The sequence below is a fragment of the Geospiza fortis genome, unplaced genomic scaffold, assembly GCF_000277835.1.
Source record: "Geospiza fortis unplaced genomic scaffold, GeoFor_1.0 scaffold10, whole genome shotgun sequence".
NCBI classification, from domain to species: domain Eukaryota; kingdom Metazoa; phylum Chordata; class Aves; order Passeriformes; family Thraupidae; genus Geospiza; species Geospiza fortis.
Window position 1 is genome coordinate 6363944 of NW_005054326.1, and position 16447 is coordinate 6380390.

At 39.9% G+C, this 16447-nt stretch overlaps 1 protein-coding gene across 1 annotated transcript in view; it reads left to right on the forward strand.

Annotated features, from left to right (window-relative positions):
- The window catches only part of BICD1 (BICD cargo adaptor 1), a 91004-nt gene that overhangs the window by 64811 nt on the left and 9746 nt on the right, over positions 1-16447 (forward strand). Inside the window, exon 8 of the mRNA XM_031057019.1 lies at positions 14534-14619. Coding sequence (XP_030912879.1) covers positions 14534-14619 — 86 coding nt within the window. The remainder of the gene's footprint in view (positions 1-14533; positions 14620-16447) is intronic.

Consider the following 16447-nt stretch of genomic DNA (forward strand, 5'->3'; position numbering starts at 1 on the left):
GGTGTCCTGCTCTGGAAATGACATGGGGTGTCAACAATAGTTGATTATTATCTGTTAAGCAAGTTAAGATGATATTGTCATTCGTGAGGCTTTGAAAGGTAATTAAAGTAAAACTCTTTTGTTTCCATATGTATTTTTCTTGGATCTCCTGCAAGACTATTCTCACCTTCCCTTTGTGATCAGAGCCATCCCAGGACTTCAGGGACCTACCTCCAGAAATTATTAAGAGCCCCCCCTCATCCCGCCTCCACAGAATCATATCTTCTGAGGGGCCCCCCTTCCATGAGTGAATTCATCCATGGGCACCGTCTCAGCAAGGAAAAAAGGTTAACCGTGGCCATACCAGGTAAACATTTTTTCCTTGGGTGCATGTGGTGCTGAGTGGTTAGCAGAGCAGGGGACCCTCCCAGCACTGCAGATGCAATTTAATTTGGGCACTTTCTTGAAAAGCAAAATGTCTCCTCCTGTGTCATGGGTGGCAGGAGATGACGTTCTGCCGGCAGCGGCCCAAACTGGTTTCAGATGCAGTGTGGAAAGTCCTCCTGTGGTGCATGTGGTGCAGTCCCACTGGCATCCACAGAGGCTGCACCCCTGTGCCTGGGTGGAGCGTAGCCTGCTGGTGGCATTGGTAGTTTCCCCTGGCAGACACAAATCCCATGGGATAGAGGAGTCAGAGGTGTGAGGACCAGCGAGGGAGTGGCTGGCAGTGTGCAGGAGCCTCCCCAGCACCCCTCTTGTCACCCTGGAGCACCCAGTCAGGTTTTTCCAAAGGGTGGTGTTCAACTCACAGAAGGCTTATTTTATACAAATTGAGTCATGAAATGAATCCGTGCAGGAAGGTTTTGCTCTTAATTTCCTGCCAAAACGTAGCATCTGCTTCAAATGAGGCACAGAAAGAAAATGCAAACTGGGATGACATTTCAAAGGTGTGATAGCTTTCTTCTCCTGAGGGAACAGCTAATAATTTCTTATCTTCTGCACCTGAGCAGGACCTTTAGCCTTTAACTGGGCACAGTCTTGTCTGGTGGTAATTTTGTTAATTCTTTGTTTTGAAATATGTTATACACAAAAAGCATAAGTAGAAAATATGAAAGCTAAAACCCATAAAAGTAGTTTCTGCTTGAGTAAATGTTTATTCTGGGAAGCTGAGCAGTATCCTGTAGTAGGTTATATTTCTTACCTAGAGCCATCAGTGTCAGAGCTGCCTTTGGGTAGTGCCATGCAAGTAACACCCACTCAGAGGACAAGTGTAGAACGGCAGAGAGTCTAAACAAGACATTCTCCTAGGGTGTGTTGCAGTAAATAAATCAAAGAGCTGTCTCCTGAGGAGAAAAACATGGGAGTGAGGGGAAAGAAGCATCTGATACCTCATGGAACATCTCAGATGCGTGGACCACAGATTGAGAAACGCTGACACAGTCTTTTTGTCCAGTAACAGAGACCAAAGGATGAAGCAGCCTGAATGGTAGAATTGTCCAGAAAGTTCTTTATCTGGAGTCTTACCTGTCACTTTGGGTACATCTCTACATATTTAAAGTGTAAGGGTCTTGAGACAGGGTCACTGATTTATTTTACAGTTGTCCTTAGGAATCTGCAACAATCTCAGCTTTCTGAATGCATGTCAGAATTTTATACCATCACATGGCTTTAGTCTCAGCCTGTGAGACTGACAGGTCCAAACCCGAGATTTTTCTGAGCATTTGGATTCCAGTGTTGGCAGGACAAGGTTAGTTCAGGATTAAGCAGGGAATTATTCATCATTGTTTTTACCAGTTTCTGGAAGATTTCTTACGGTTATTAACAGATGAAAGGAATGATGCACCAAGTAGGATTTTTTCACCATCTGTCTAATTATCTGTTTCCTGAAAGTAAGGAACAGTGAAGAATGTTATTCTGCTGCTTTTATTGAGAATGTTTAAAAGCTTTGTCTTACAAAGAGGTTCTGTTCTCAGATGATTTTTGCAGTCAAGCAAGGCAGCAAAAAGTGTAGCAACCCACACCTGTTTCTTCATCAGAGAGGGTGCAAAAAAGCAGCATCCAAACTCAAACCCTGTGGAGCAAAGAGTAGCTTGGCTTGAGGCCGAGTCCCCAGGAGCAGAGTGAGAATTAATCAAACCTACATTAAACAGAAACACGTTTTGGTTTTGTTCTTTTAAATTTGTGAATTATTTCCTTCACAAGAATTTGTGCGAGAGCTTCCCTGTCCTTTCATGAGCTTCCAGAGATGTGGGGACTGGGAGGCTTTAACTGGCGATGTGTTTGGTTGGAGATGGAGACCAAGAGCCAAAATAGCTGCAGTTGGTGGCAGCACAAACGGGACAGGTTCCTCTGCCCCTGAGCCCCGTGCAGTAGCGAGCTGTGCCTATGTTTCTCTTGCTCCTCCTCCTGGACTTGGTGCTTGGCACAAGAGGCTGCCTTTGCTTTGCTGCTGGCTACCTGGAGAGGGAAAGCTGCTTTTGGCAGAGGAAGAGGAGCTGAATTGAAGACCTCTTAAGCAAGAGATTGTCATGTCCTGCTTCATTTCCACTTGAATGCCTTTGGCCTTAGATCAGCATACAGGTACTTCTGACACAAAGCTGAGACAGCACGACTTGATCTGGGCTTTCTAATTGAACTAATGGCTCTTAACTGCCCGCAGGGGCTAAAAATACCACTCGGTGCTTTTCCGAAGTATCGTGTTCCCTTTCTCCTAGGTAATGGCATGCATTTAACTTTGTTGTTTGTTTCTTCTTTGCTTCTGTTCTGCTGACATGTATTTTTACTCTTTCAAGTCTTTATTCTTCTGATAACATCCAGTATGTGCCCAGCACAATTCCAGCCCACCTTTGGATGTGTTTGTATTTGTTTTCCTAACTATGTGAAAAAGTCAGGGCGTGTAGAAAGCCTAGTGCTAGGTTTGGCAGTGTGTAACACTGAAAAATGACCTTTCCTTTGCAGTTGTGTTCAAACTCCTTAAATATGAAGTCACTAAGTGCCTCTTAATATACCACAGTCCCAAATATGAAGTATGGTTCTCTCAACCTCTTCAAGGAAAGAACAAGCCTAAAAAGGTCTCCTGTAGTGTCTGCCTCGACAGCACTCTTTTCTCTGTCAGATACTTTAGCATGGCAGTTCCAAAAGTTGAATATAAAGTTCTGCTATTTTAGCTTAAATTTGAATTAAGATCCTCATGTAGAAGATGTACCTGAAGTAAGAGGTTTCCCAGCAGGTTATGAGAAGGACAGTTACCAATGGCTGCAGCTCTCACTCGGGGTCAACAACAAACCACCTGAGAATCTCCTTTGCTGGAGCGCTCTCCAAACAAAATGTGGTGGATGCTTCTTTCCCCTGTTGTTTATGCTTAGTATTTAAAATCCCACACAGGAAAACACTGTAAAAAGTAAAGTATTTCGTATTTTGTAGGAATACAGATCATGAGATCATAATGAGCAATCCTTCATTTTAGAGAAATGTGTATGGTCATATCTATTTTATTTTATCACAATAGAAAAAGGAAAGTAGTAGCCTTAAATGTAACACATTTCCCTCAAATTCCAAGCCCAGATGAGGTCAGGTATTTGGTTGATCCAAGCCAGAATAGACCCATGGATTTCAACAGAACTATGCTAGTTTGCAATGATCAAAATTGTGCAATTTTGTAGTGTTTAATTGTTCTTCATTGTTACAAACCATTTCATAAAATGGTTCTTCTAAAAACCTTTAAAAAACCCCAAAAAAGACCAAATCTGCAAAATTAGGTGGTTTTGTAGGGTCACTCATTTCTGAAAGCACATTAAATCTGAAAGCATGCTTGCTTTTCAGCTGTCTTTCAAGAGTGATTTACAGCCTGGCATTTAATTCCCACAAGAAGAGACTGATGTGGAAGATAAAGACAGCACAAAAAAAATGCCACATAATAGTATAGCAACTGCTCAGGCACTGAGCTCACCACCTACCATACATAATTGAGAGTATATAATAGTTACTCTTACTGAAAAAATAATCCAAGATTAATTTCTGATGTAGCTCTATACTTACAGCAAATCAAATATGAATCACAATATGATGCAAATAACTAGCTCTTGTTTGTTGGTTTGCATTCTTACCACAAAATTTAACTTCATTTGTAAAAACTCTTATGCCAAAGGCAATTCCTAGAGTGTCACCAAGAACTATAAACATCTGTAGGTGGAAAGTAATTTTAAAGCTAACAAGGAAAAGAAAATGAAAAATCTCAATAACCCAAATGTTGAGGTCCTAGGAAGTCTTATAATGAAATCTTTAAGCTGGAGCTCAAGGGAAATTGCTTAAGTAGTCTTTGCTACTTGCCTTTACACTGAGAGTGGTTTAAAATGTGAAGAATAGGTAAGAAACCTGGGAATGCATTGATCTGTTTGATGTAGCACAAACACAATTTAACACAACAAGGAGCAGAGGGTCTTCTGAGTAGGGTGGTACTTAGTGTTATAGGGAATTAAGGGCTTTTGACTGGCCATGTGAGGTATTGAGTAACCCCTCTTGGCTCAAGGGATGAGGTATACACTCTCATGCTATTTTAAAATATTTGTTCTTTCTAGATTTTGAGCTTTTTTAAAGTGCAGTGTTTTAGATGTGACTTTCCAAAATATTCTATAAAAGATTATTCTTTGTGTAATCAGAAGCTCATGTTCCTTCTGTATTTTTCTTTAAATAACCTTAAACTGGAACTTGGCATATGGGGCAAGATTGGGTTTTGCCCCTCCTTCTTGCTTCATCTTGTTTAAGTAGTGTGAAGACATGGGAAATCCTCTTCAAAGGGTGTGTTGTGAGTAGAAGCTCCCTTTCCCTCCCCTTTTGGATGCAGGGATTGGGAAAATGAGCAGAGATTTTCAGGCTGACACCTCTCTGCACAGAGGAGGCTGTCTGGAGAGGTGTGCCTGTGTAAAGGTCAGGGAAATACATTTTTGATAGCAAGTTTGTGTCCTTTCCTTGTGTGATGAAAAGGGTTTACATTCAAGGTCTTTAGCTGTGCACATTTTTTGTTTGTTTAGGAATATTTTACCAAAAACAGTTTCAGCTTTGCTTTTGAGCTGAAGTACCAATGAAAGTGCCTCACAGATTTCTAAGCCCTGCTGCTGTAGGCATTGCTGCAATATCTCAACTTTGCTTTTTTATGCATGTCTCAATTTTGAAACCGCTGGACTGTCAGAAATCTGCACACAGAAAGCACAGCTTCTTTTATAAATGGTTGTGGAGGAAGTCCTTTGAGGAACACTCTCAGCTCAGAAATGAATTTTGCCGGGGTGTGCTTCATAGATTTTTGTGATTGCTCAGGTCACACAGTGAGGAGTTTTAAATATTTCTTATTTCTCTTTTGGGAATGAATTTTATAGATTAATGAAGAGGAAAATCAACACGATTAGGATCTAGATACTCCTTTCTGTGCTAATTTTAAGTCAGATAATTTTATACTGAGCTATTATGAATGTGGATTTTTCTGTATACTAAGTGAAAGAGTTTATTCTTGAAAAGCAGGGCAGGTGGTTAACCAAGCCACCACTATTATATAAGATGCAGCCATATAATATTTAACTAGTGTCTTGGTTTGGAAAGACAGGAGTCTGCTAAGGAAGGCAGGAGCCTCCCCTGAAATTGAGAATGTAAACCCTCCCCACCCCTCCGAATTGCTACAATTTTAAATTAAGGGGCTCTCAGGCAAAGATATGGGAGCAGGAAATAACAGTTCTTTAATAGGGAAGAAATAAAAAGAATAAAATAAACAATACAGTCCACTGGAACAACACTGACAGAGTCAGAACCCAACCTGACACCCTGTTGGTCAGGGTGCTGGTGGCAGTCCGATTGAAAATGTGGCTGCAGTCCTCTGAAGTATCAGGTGTGGTTCTGTTGGAGCAAGGGGGTTCTGTAGAGAAGGATGTAGTCTTCCTCTGAAGATCCAGGAGGAAAAGGCAGCTGCTGTTCCTCTGGGGAATCTCGTGGAGAAATAAACTGAAACTGCAATTTCAGAATCTTGGAGTATATGGGGTAGCAGTGCTTGGCTCCTCCCTCTGGGCGGAGCATCTCACAATGGGATGTTAATAGTTCTTATCAGTCATGCACCGATATTCAATAGTCTGTTATCAGCGGAGGTCCCCTCCCGAGGAAGGTGTGAATGTGGTCATTCAAAGAGAGAGATAAGGCAAACTGCTCACTTGACAAGATAATCAGCCATACAGATGGTAATGGAAAACATCTTGCATGCAATCTTCAACAACTAGTCAGGCTGGTCTGTTCTGAATTGTTCTCTCAGGAAAGTTTGATTTCCTTCATCCAAGCAATCCAAAGCATGGAAGTTCTTCAGAACCATTATTTTTTTAAAAAACTCATGGCTTTATTCTGATAGCACAAATTTAGTCTGAGTACAAATTGCCCTTTGCTTCATTAGAGATCCATGGACGATTCTTATAAGAAAGGATGTTGTATTTTTATCTACTGGGAATGTATTTGTGGTGATGATGATCCTGTAACTGCAAGATGTCTCTGATCTTGTACAATCAGACAGACCACTGGCTGTTGTGAGACTCGTGTAATATTGGTTTAATCTGTCTCTGCTCTTAATGAAAAATGGATTTTATTTGTTTTTAGTAGATTTTTAAAAATTCATGTGTAAGGGTTTTTTTTAAACCTGAATATGACACTCTTCACAAAAGGGATAATTCAATCATTATTTACTTATTATCTGTGTTCTCTTTTTTTGTTCTGCATTGTCCTATTTTCTGTGGGTTCTGTAAACATGCCATATTTGTGTCTGTGTGTGTTCATTGTTTGATGAGCAGTGTCAGTGCATATATACAGATCCATGTATATATCTTCCTGCTCTCAGGGCCATGTCCTGCATCTGATGTGCTCATTTAGCTCAGCTTAATGAGCGGTGCATATTTATGCCACTTCAAGCATGGTGTGTTGTCCCTGTGGAGGCCATTTTGAATTTGAAGAACAGTGTCCTTGCCAAGGACATTGGTTGGCTGTAACTGATGAAGAATTCAGCTGGCTAAATGTACTTTTACCTCTTGGTGCCACTGTGAACAGGACCTTTTCACTCTGTGCTTTTCCTCTCTTGCATTTAGCTTTCCAGTTGCCACTGATGAGACCAAGCCCATACATTTCATGCTGATCAATATAATTTAGCTACTTCAATATGATTTAGCTATTATGGCATGAATTCGCTGCAGTTCTACAAGTTTAGTTTATTTTTTATTTATGTTTTTTCACTTTTTAAAGAAAGCAATCCTGAAATAAAATATTTTTTCATAGAAGCCCTAATTTGTTTGATAAGACATTAAATAATAATAATAAAAAAAGACTGCAGTGAAATCCATGCCTTACTGCTGTATATTTTCATTAAAAGGTTATTGACATTTCTCTCTCTATCTAAGCTATGACATCATTGCTGGATGGAATGGTTTACATTAGCATCATTTGTTGAAGTTCTCCAGTGAAGTCTTACTTAGACTTCTGTTTGTTTGGTTTTTTTTATCTAGCTAAACAAGCACACAGATGACACATCAAATCTTTAAAGCATTTTACCAGATATTTGTTGTTTTCTCTGAAAATTTTAGGCTTTGGAATCCAGTCCTATCAATTAACTGAAACAGAGATTGAAATATCCTTACAATGCTGGTGACAAAAGTCATCCATCTCTATCTTCTTTCATGACTTGTTGATTTTTGCCATCAAATACACAGGAATGTTCAATATTGTGCCTTTTGCCTCATAAATTAGGCAAAAGGGAAGTGAGTCTCTCTTTAAATTAGACATGCTGACATTTTAGCTCTGTAATAGAGCAGTTCCTTGGGATGTTGTGGTGTTTGGAGGAAGCTCACAGCAATTCTTTAAACCACACTAGTGTCCTTGATTGTAAGTATCTCCCTGTCTGCATTTTTTAGGGGTATAAGAATCTTATAATTGTAACTTATGTTGTTTCTTCCAAAGCCTACTAAAGTTACTGTTCCCACTGACTTCAAACTTTGGATCAGGCTCTTCTTTATCTGTATAATAGTGCAAGTATTTTTGCTCTGGACGATTTTGTGACCTGAAATGTATCCTTATGTTTCCATGGTAAACAACAAGATTGAAATGTGATGATTTATGTAATTTTAAGACCTTTCTTTTCCTCTTTTGAAATGTTTAAAATGTGTGTGTCTTTTAATAAGTGTTTCATGAATCATCAGACCTTTCTAAATGTGCTTTTTATGAACTGTGTATGAAAGATAGGAACTGAAGATATATTTTTCAGCTTATGCCATTTCCATTTCTGCTGTTTTACTAACCCATTATTTAGCTTCTCAGTAGATTTAATGAGGAATTATTTAAAGCATTCAGAGAAACCATTTGAGAAATATCACAAGCACGTCGTGATATAGAAAGTGTGAAAAAGGCTACAGAGCTGACAAGGAACCTCTTAATGTTCTGAGCCTGTAACTGGAGAAAAATGCATTTCACTAATTTTGTTAACAATGAGGTATTATTCCTTCTTTAAAAGCTATTCTTAATATGAGCTGCAGGAAAAGGCAAGACTAGAATATGGCTTTATCACTGTTCTTTGAGCTAGCAGGCACATTACTACTGAGCTGATGGGGGAACAGCTCTCTAGATTTTGGATAATTCAGGTCTAAAAAGGAAATACAGGTCAAGTCAAGCAGAATAAGGAAATTAAGGGTACAAGCACTCCATGTAGCATTAGATGAAAGAACTCACCAGGACATAGCCAAGGAACCTGACATGTTCTGGAAAGCCCCTGAATCAGTGACCTACTAAACCAGGGCTGTCTGTGCTGTGTGCCGAGCAGGGCCTGAAGTGGTTAGTGATGCTCCATGAGTCTGCCTGTGGAAATCACCAAGACAGACAGCATTTCTCTAAATGCCAGAAGAAAATAGCAGTTAAACTCCCTACCTGCTCTTACTCTTGAGAAGCATTTAACAGCAAGCCCTGTGTTAGGTTAACTCTGCCTGACCTTGTCCTAAAGTACTCAGAGGAGGAGCAGAAGGAGAGTCTGTGTCAGGAGCTTGTGATTGTAGAAACAGTGGGACGTTCCTGAGCCTGCTTTGCAAGAAAAAGAAGATGGGCACGGGAAGATGACAGGAGATGAGGATTTTACATGCATCCTACTGCTGGCCCACTGCATTTTAGGGCAATGTATAGGTATTGGTAGTTACTGGCAGTTCAGCAGCAGGCTCACATCTTTAATTCTTCAAATAGTTTTTAAGAAGACTAAGAAATAAGTAGTGGAAGAATTAATTGTTGTTGCAACTTCTCCAGTTAAAAGTGAACTAAGCTATTAAGTGTCCTGAACAGCAAGCTTAAGATGTGGGTTACCTGTGTACTTGGACTCTCAACACAGGAATTTCATAGTAGATTATCTTTACCATGAAGAAAGCTGGAAAAGACACTTGGTTGACACATTTCTCTATCTCCAAGCAGTGATCCATTATTCAGTTTAATGGAACTGAGGTAGAATTGAGACAGTGGGAAATCACACATAATGTGGGTGCTGGAAAGTGTGCAGGAGCTAAGGGGCACCTGGTGAAGTTGATTTGGCTGCCAGTGTGCAGCAGTGCCAGGATGGGGCTGGCCCTCGTGGAGTGGTAGAATGGCTCTGCCAAGGGCCAGTCCTCCTGCACTGCTCCTTTGGCTTACAGGACGAGCTGAATCAATCCTGGTCTGAGCAAGCTGGAGTTAGTTAGGCCAGCCAGGCTCCAGGTGGAGCTGCTCCACCAGAGCCCTCTCCTTCCAGGGCAGCCTGCAGAAACACGGAGCTGTGTCCACTTTTCAGCTGACAGACTGATCTGCTGGGGCTGTGTGTAGGGCAGAGGTAACTGTGTTATTTACAGACTCAAACTGACCCTGGGAGCAGGAGAAGGGAGAGACTTCTAATCTTTGACCTGTGCCATTGTTTGTGGCTTTTTCTGAAGGTGAGTCACAGCTGTCCTCTCACCAGCTGTTGTTTGTGATAACTATTGCCTCTTAAAGATCCCTCTTATTCTTTGTGATAACTATTGCCTCTTAAAGTTCCTCTTGGCCTTGAGGAAGGTCAAAGATTTCTTGGCATTCATTAGAAAAAATGAAGATAAATTACAAGTGAAAACAGCTGTCAAATAATTGTATAAACTTATGTCCTTGTCACTCCTGTAGATAAACTGTTTGAGGACTTCTCATCCTGTCATATTGCAGCTTGAAAGCATCTCTACAAATCTCAGCAAGGAGGGCAAGCATCTTAGTACCCTCTGCCCCATTCTTCTTGACATCTCACATTTGTCTTTTGGTTTGGAAATTTTCCTTGTTTCTCACCTTTGAGCAGAGAGGATTGATTTATTGTCTTTGTAGGTCTTGCTCTGTGATGTGACACGTTTTTACATCTGCACAACTAGAAGGCTGCTGATCTGTTCTTTGCCCAATACTTTCAACTCATGCCCAGTACTTTCCACCCCTTTATTCTTTCCCATTAAATTGACATTTCAGGGATGAAAACAATTCATGACCATATTAGTGGAGACAGCTTCTCTGGGCAAGTAGATTTTCAGTAACAGCTTCATAACATGTTATCAAATTCCTCAGACTTGGTGGAGCAAGTTCAGTTGACATTGGGTAGCCTAACACAAAGTCAGATAGCCTGAAAACTTTTACCTAGGAAAGAAGGAGTTTCTGTTGGATTGAAGTGATCAATGGGATGCTAGGAAGGGTTTGTTTTAACAGACTGAAAAAGCCTCAGTCTCACATTTGGTCATAAACATTTATTGACAGATTTTCATTTATCAAGAACATATTTTTGACAATGTTTTCATATCAGAAATGCAAAATATGTAACAGTACCTGTTGAATGATTTACTGTTTAGCTCTCAATTTTACCCTTCCACATAAAAGAGGGGAAAAAATTTCATTGATTACCTGAACAAAGTGCAGTTAAAAGTCTTTTTTGCTTATCTTGAGATTCTGAGTAGTCTTGCTGTTTGAGAGCACTCTGGAGATTAGGAATTTACTGAGAGTCAAAATGTGCTGAAGTGTTCATTGCAGTGTGCTGGGTCCTGAGCAGGTGGGACTGGAAATGCTTGCATGTAGATTTTTCACTGAGGACATTGCTGATGTCAACAGAAGGCAAGCCCATCTCAGACACAAATAACCCAATAAGGCAGACCTGTGTTGGTTAGAGTCACCCAGTTCACAGACTGGAGGGCAGAGCACATCTTGTGACACCAGGGAAGTGTGTTGTTTTTGTGGCTGAGCCAAAGGGAAGCACAGGAAAATACTCTCTTTTTGGTGAGATTTGCTCTCAGCAGATAATTTATGGCAGCACATTCAGTGCTCATGTGAGCAGATGTAGTTTCTCTGAGCCTGTTTTTCTTTTAAAATGCTTTTACATCAGGAGCTGATTAGCCTGATTAGGATTAGGTTCCAAAGGAAAATCAGCGGTGGCTAATCTGTGAGAGAGGAAATCTCTGAGCCCTTTACATCATCATTGTCCAAGTGGCTAAAATGTCAGGAACTGAAAAATTGAAACAGGACTGACATATAGCACAAGTCAAAGCTCACATTTCCAGTAGAGCCAGTGGTAGGTGTTGTTGGATAGTGTCACAAGACTCTGCAGGCACAAGTTCTGCTGAATTCAGTGAAAACTGGCATGTGACTTTCTGTGTACAACAGCTGCTCTTTGCCATCTCTGGTTGAAATGAGCACTAAAATTAATTTCTTTGTTATAGGTTCATGGAATTGTAAAAGGACTTGAGATCAGCCATCTCATCCCCTGCCCCAAAGTGGTTTATTTGCTAACAGCAAGTGAAGATGATGGAGAAATAAGATAGTCTGTATTTAATAACTTTATTTTTTTTGGTGGTAGTGTCAGAAGACACAGCAAAAAGTGTAATCTGTGTCTGTACCCCAAGTACCTTCTACATAAATGACACTGTCCTTTCACTCTGTAGCTTGTCTGACAGGCCCTGATATTTAAAATGTACAAGTAACAGGGTTCTTTCAATGTGATTTTAAAATTTATTTTTATTTTTTTTAGTAAAAATGAACATGTCTTTCTAACCTTGTCTTTATGGCATGTGACATTAGAATTAGTGAAGAGTTTTTGGAGACTTTTAACCTTCAGCAGAGTTTTCAGAAAGAAACAAATATTTCTTTAATACAGGCAGGAGTTCCTTAGTAGAAAGAAGTCATTTTATGATTGTCATGACATTAGAGAAGGGTGTTATAAATCCTCCAAAATACTTAAAAGGATTAAATATAGAAGGAATAAAGTTAGCTCTCGCAGAGCTACTTGGACATAAGTAGATAAGAAGCTCCTTTGAATTTGAAATGTGTCTGTGTAAGCCATATGCATTCTGCTTAGCTCTTTGCTAGCATAATCCTCAGAAACTTCACTCCTGGAGGATGTGGGAGGACGATTCAGTCATCTTAAGACATGTGGATCACTAGATCTGGTCCTGATGTGAACGTGAGCCAGACTGCAAGAGCTTTGCTGACACCAGCTAGAATAGTGTTTCACACAAAGTCAAGGGAGTATGCTCACTGAAATATTATTACCCAGCTTGCATAATCCTCCCAGAACCTGGCTCACTATTCAAGCATTCTGCCAAGTGTAGCAGATCAAGATGCATCATAAAATATTTGCACCATGTTTGAGATATTAGAGCAGGATCATAAATCAGGCATTTGTGTTGTTCTGGGAAAGCCTGTCAGAACAATTTCTTCTGTATGAGCGAAACCTTTCTGCACCTTTTCATCACACAGCATTCTATTCTGTATTTCTTTCCTCATTGATGACCTTGTATACCCTGTCAGGCATGACTTTACTTTGGACTTCTGCAAACTATTTTGTTTAGAATAAAGCATTTATTAATTTTTTTTTGCCATCATTTTCTGTCTGCAGTTAGCCTGATCTGTCTGTTCCTCAGACACCTCTTATTTTAGTTGAGCTCTGTGCTGAAATGACAGGCCCTTCTATTCATGACCCAAATACATTGCTAACTCTTGCACTCCTCTGCTAAAAGATGCAGTGAGGACTGTAGTGACAATCCTGGTAAATGAGAGTGGCAGAGTATTCTTTCTTACTCCATTTCTCATGCCAGCACAAACTCTGCTCTTATTTTTCTAGAAAACAGGTTCCAAACCCTTTTTCTCTGTGCTGAAAGCAGGAAGGAACCAGTGATTTGGGTACACTTGCTTCTTACCCACTGGAGGTCAGCACAGATCTTCACAGGAGCTAGGGAGAGGCCCTGTGGGCTGGTATGGAAGGGAAATGTTGTAGCAGTGGATATGATGCTCAGTGTGCTATGAAGATGTGTTGCTCTGCAGCACTTGATGTCATCTCAGTACTCTTGACAGCAAATTACTTGCATGTTCTTCCACTGATTGAGGCAAAGAATAGAAGGGGGTTTTGAAACATATCTACATTGTAAAGAGAAATGAATATTGGCACTGAGCTTTAAGAAGCAACCAGTTAAAAAAATCAAATTCTTTCCAAGTATGTGGAGTTCCCTTGTCTTGTTTTTATGGTTTAGGGGAAAATAACCCAGTTCCATCAAACAAGTTGAGAATCAGGTTGAAGCAGGCAGGAAGGATGATAGGTCTGCACGTCATACTGGAGACAAAAAATAATCTCCAGTAATTTTTCATAGGCTCAGAATTTCAGCCATAGATTCTAATGTTTGAAAAGATCCTGATGTCTCTGTTGTGTGACAGTCTGAATCACACAGACAGTGGAATGAAAGGCCAGAATGCTGCAGGGAAGAAGAGAAAATCTTGAGATCTGGAAATCTCAGTAAACACTACCGATTTAGAAAGCAGGATTGCCTTGTTCAACTACTTCCATGAAGCCCCACAAGTATTATCCAGTCTAAAGCTGTCTTCATATTTTGAATGTCACAGGAAAACATAGCAATGAAGGATTATTTGGCTTTACTGTTGTTTAATAAATAAGGAACCATAATACAGCTTTGCAAGTGATTAATGTGGAAACTTCTTTGACAGGGAATTGATAAAATAATTGAGACTAAACAGTGAAGTTGACTGTATCAAGTTCTCCCTTTTTCCTACAAAAAACCCCAATCTCACAAGCATTGTTCAGAAATTGAAAATATTTTCTTACAGCTCTTTCTTGTATGTTGTAATGAGATGACATAATTGTTTTTACATGGATATAAGTTTTTTGGATAAATTTTGAGTAGCTTTATTGACACTTTTCATGTTAGATGTGAGCAAAACAAGATGATGAGCAGAAGAATGAGAAGTACAAGGTTTAAACCCAGATCCTGAATACAGCCTGTTACTGCTGTCTGCTTAAACAAAAATTTGTCAGTGCTAAGGGAAAACAAACAAAAATGTTTCCAGTGCTTCTTCTGAAAAGGAGAAAAAGGCAACAGCCAATGTCACTGCTATCAGAAAAAAAGGTGTTTCTGTCAGATAAGGCACCAAGAGCACATTCCTCACTAAATCTCTCCCTGAGATGCCTAGCCTGTGTAGTGCTGTTACTAACCCTTGCTCTGTAATCTCTCTGTATATATGTCTAATTTATCAGTTTCTTGTAGATTGTCAGCAGCCTGCTGCCTCCATACCGCCACACGGCTCACAACTAGCCAGGGGGCCAGATTGCCAGACTGTCAGGTAAACTCCACTAACTCTCCTCTCTTTGCACAGAGCTGCATGCCTGCCTGCCACCCCCCTCCTCCTCTTCCTCCTCCTCAGACAAAAGCTCTTCACTTTTTCTCTAACAGCAAACCTTTAACAGCTTGAGGAACAGTGGTAATTTCTGCAGTGACAGCACCAACATGAGTCACAGCATTCATGCACTTGCTTCCCTGTAAAAATATGGAAGAAATGCCAAGCTGGATCTTGCAGCCCTCATTTGATATTTTGATGCAGTTTCTCAGTGATGCCAAAGTAGTAATGAATTTATTTTGTTGCTAGATTTACTGAAATGGGGGACTTTTAATTTCAAGGGTAGGTTCAAGCTTCTCTTTTGTAAAGTGGCATTTTAAAGGCATTTGTGAGATTTTAGCAGAACTTCTAAGTTCTCCCTGACTTAGAAACTCAGACCTAAGGCAATCAGTTTTTAATCTTGTTTTTAAAAGTAAACTCCTGGTGTCCTTGCTCATAGGTGGTGCAAAGGCCACATCATGCTTCTGGGATGGCTGGGCTAATCAAGGCACAACCCCAAACCTGAGCAAAGCAAAAGGACATTGCAATGATTTTATCTGTTCATGGCACATTCTGTGCTAATATTCACTTATGTCTGTGCTCTCATTTGAAATAATTTACATTGTTTTAAGGCCTTTGCCTGAACTGCAGTGAGCAAGTTAGTGCCTCTCTTTTATTGCCTACAAAGTGGAAGTACTATTGTCTTCTTTACTATGTAAGAGCAATATGAAAATTTTACTGAGAAGTTGGTGTAAACTCATTATAACTGGAAAGTATAATTTACTGATTTACAGTTTGGAGTTCTACAGCTCACTGAAAAAAATTGCAAGTTACTGCAAAATTGCAAGTTACTGGCATATTAAGGATTTAAAATCCTTATATGCCAGTAAAGTGATGCTGCTGTATTTTAGATGTTAGAGCAATTTGAGATTAGCAATAGGTGCTTTGGAAACATGGAAGGTTAACATCAACAAGTCTTATTTTAACCATATGTAATTTAATTAAAGACTATTCTGTTCCTTCCAGAGCTACTCTCCTAGTGATGAATATACTCAAATGCCATCCCTCTCTACATGCAAACCAACAATTACTTCTGTAATTTTAAAAATACCTTCTTAGAAATCTGCGAACATTACCTTGTTCTGATAATTTAAATATGGATAATATTTTTAAAAGTTTAGATCAGTCATCCTACAAACAGCACACACACACTTCGCTGAAAAATTGACTTTCAGATGGCTATTGTTTTTTATCACTAGATTTGTACCTGTCTGGTGAAGTCAAACAACACTGGTTTTGATAGATTCACACTGCTGCCTTGCTTGCCTCAGCCACACCACCTGCCCAGCTCTGTAAAGCAGTGAAGCATAACAATAGATTTAATGCAAGTCAGCATGATGACATAAATTGTTGAGTTGTTTAAATAAAGTAATTGGAATCTGGAGTAAAATTTGAGGGCATTTAAGGACCAATTAGACTTACTGAGGTTTGGATTTTCTAAATGCAGCAGAGAAGGAAGCCAGGAGCTTGTCCCACCATTCCTTGTCCTCTGAAGTCACCCATTTTAAGAGAGAGCTGTGCTTGTTTTTTAAAGTCTCCAACCCAATTCTTGCAATAATGTGACCTCTGAGTGGCATTTAAGCCAGAACTAAACAAGAGTTGATTAAGGCTTGTGCTTCACACAGATGTTTTCCACATCCTGCAATGTCTAATGGTGTTCAAACCAGTTAATACACCTGACCATAGCACAGGTAGATTCACAGAGAGCTTTCCCTCATTCATTAACTGTACTGTG